The sequence below is a fragment of the Piliocolobus tephrosceles genome, chromosome 16 (genome assembly GCF_002776525.5).
Source record: "Piliocolobus tephrosceles isolate RC106 chromosome 16, ASM277652v3, whole genome shotgun sequence".
NCBI lineage: Eukaryota > Metazoa > Chordata > Mammalia > Primates > Cercopithecidae > Piliocolobus > Piliocolobus tephrosceles.
This window is the reverse complement of record NC_045449.1, coordinates 1,400,068-1,402,298: the sequence shown is the minus strand read 5'-3', so window position 1 is coordinate 1,402,298 and position 2,231 is coordinate 1,400,068. Positions and strand designations below refer to the sequence as shown.

At 54.7% G+C, this 2,231-nt stretch overlaps 1 protein-coding gene across 1 annotated transcript in view; it reads left to right on the top strand.

Moving 5' to 3' along the window:
- SLC43A2 (solute carrier family 43 member 2) overlaps positions 1-2,231 on the top strand; it is a 32,569-nt gene that overhangs the window by 19,490 nt on the left and 10,848 nt on the right. The window contains exon 2 of the mRNA XM_026449637.1: positions 461-644. Within this exon, the coding sequence (XP_026305422.1) occupies positions 461-644 (184 nt within the window). The remainder of the gene's footprint in view (positions 1-460; positions 645-2,231) is intronic.

Sequence of the window (2,231 nt, the reverse complement as noted above, 5' to 3'; positions counted from 1 at the left end):
CTGGCTAATTTTTGTATTTTTAGTAGAGACGGGGTTTCACCATGTTGGTCAGGTTGGTCTTGAACTCCTGACCTCGTAATCCACCCGCCTCGGCCTCCCAAAGTGCTGGGATGACAGGCGTGAGCCACCGCGCCCGGCCTTTCTGGGCTATTTCTAGAGGCAGAAACGGACAGCCCATCACTTAGAAAGCCTCTGTCACAGCAGTTCCCAGGTCATGGCGACTTCCTGGCGCTCTGGGAAGGCCATTGTGACACTCTGGGTTTCCTTAGCTGCTGCTTAGAAACAAGCAGGGGATTTGGAGCTGAGAAGAAGGTGACCTGCCACGTGCTCCAGCCTCGACTTCAGAGTTAAGGTCTCCGGGCTCCCCACAAGACCCACAGTGAAGGGGGTTCTGGGGCAGACCCCAGAAGAGCCTGTGGGTACCAGCCCCTTCCCAGCCGGTGCCCAGTCCCTGCCCCAGGGCTGTCTGCCGGGCGTCCCCGTGACGCAGCGCCTTCTTCCGCAGTTGGCCTCTACACCTCCATCTTTGGCGTGCTCCAGCTGCTGTGCCTGCTGACGGCCCCTGTCATTGGCTACATCATGGACTGGAGGCTGAAGGACTGTGAAGACACCTCCGAGGAATCCGAGGAGAAAGACGCCAACCAGTGCGTAGGCAGGGCTGGTGCCCCGGCTCCCAGCCTGCAGCCCCTGCAGAAAGACCCCAGAACTGCATGTCGGGCACAGGGGAGGCGGGTCGGAGGGAGAGAGGATGCGCTCCAGCTCCTCCTGGAGTCCTGCCAGAGACTCACTCATTCAGCTCAGCATGCGTTTAAACTGCTCCCCACTTGATGGAAATTCTTTGGAATTCTATGGAAATACTAAAGTTTGAGGCCAGGTGCGGTGACTCATTCCTGTAATCCCAGCACTTTGAAAGGCTGGGGTAGGCCGGGCGCGGTGGCTCAAGCCTGTAATCCCAGCACTTTGGGAGGCCGAGACGGGCGAATCATGAGGTCAGGAGATCGAGACCATCCTGGCTAACACGGTGAAACCCCGTCTCTACTAAAAAATACGAAAAACTAGCCGGGCGTGGTGGCGGCACCTGTAGTCCCAGCTACTCGGGAGGCTGAGGCAGGAGAATGGCATGAACCCGGGAGGCGGAGCTTGCAGTGAGCTGAGATCCGGCCACTGCACTCCAGCCTGGGCGACAGAGCAAGACTCCGTCTCAAAAAAAAATGAAAGGCTGGGGTAGAAGATCACTTGAGGCCAGGAGTTCGAAACCACCTGGGAAACATGGCCAGCCTCCCGTCTCTACACACAATTTAAAAATGGGCCAGGGATGGTGGTTTATGCCTATAATACCAACACTTTGGAAGGTTGAGGTCAGTGAATTGCTTGAGCCCAGGAGTTAGTGACCAGCCTGGACAACATGGTGAAGCCCTGTTTCCACCAAAAAATACAAAAATGAGCCAGGTGTGGTGGTGCGCATGTGTAGTCCCAGCTACTCGGGAGGCTGATGTGAGAGGATCGCCTGAGCCCGGGGAGGTCGAGGCTGCAGTGAGCTGTAATCGCACCATTGCACTCCAGCCTGGGCGACAAAGTGAGATGGTGTCTCAAAAAAAAACTTTAAAAATCAGCTGGGCATGGTGGCATGTGCCTGTTGTCCCAGTTCTTCAGGTGGCAGAGGCAGCAGGACTGCTTGAGCCCAGTTTCAGGCTTCAGTGAGCCATGATCGTGCTGCTGCACTCCAGTCTGGGTGGCAAAGCAAGACCATGTCTCTTTTAAAAAGTTTAAGAAGCATTGAGGGCCAAGCGCAATGGCTCACACTTGTCATCCCAGCACTTTGGGAGGCCGAGGGGGTGGGTGGATCACCTGAGGTCAGGAGTTCAAGACCAGCCTGGCCAACATGGTAAAACCCCGTCTCTACTAAAGATACAAAAAATTAGCCAGGTGTGGTGGTGTGCGCCTGTAGTCCCAGCTACTCGGGAGGCTGAGGCAGGAGAATTGCTTGAACCCAGGAGGCGGAGCTTGCAGTGAGCCGAGATGGCACCACTCTACTCCAGCCTGGGTAACAGAGCGAGACTCTGTCTCAAAAAGAAAAAAAAAAGCATGGAGTAAGATGGAAGAAAAAGAGACACAGGTGAAAGTGTGCAGACAATGGATAGCAGACCATTTTGCTCCTAAGACTGCCCTCCCTCCACCCCTTGGCAGTGGCTACACCATCTTTTTTTTTTTTTTTTTTTTTTTTTTTTTTT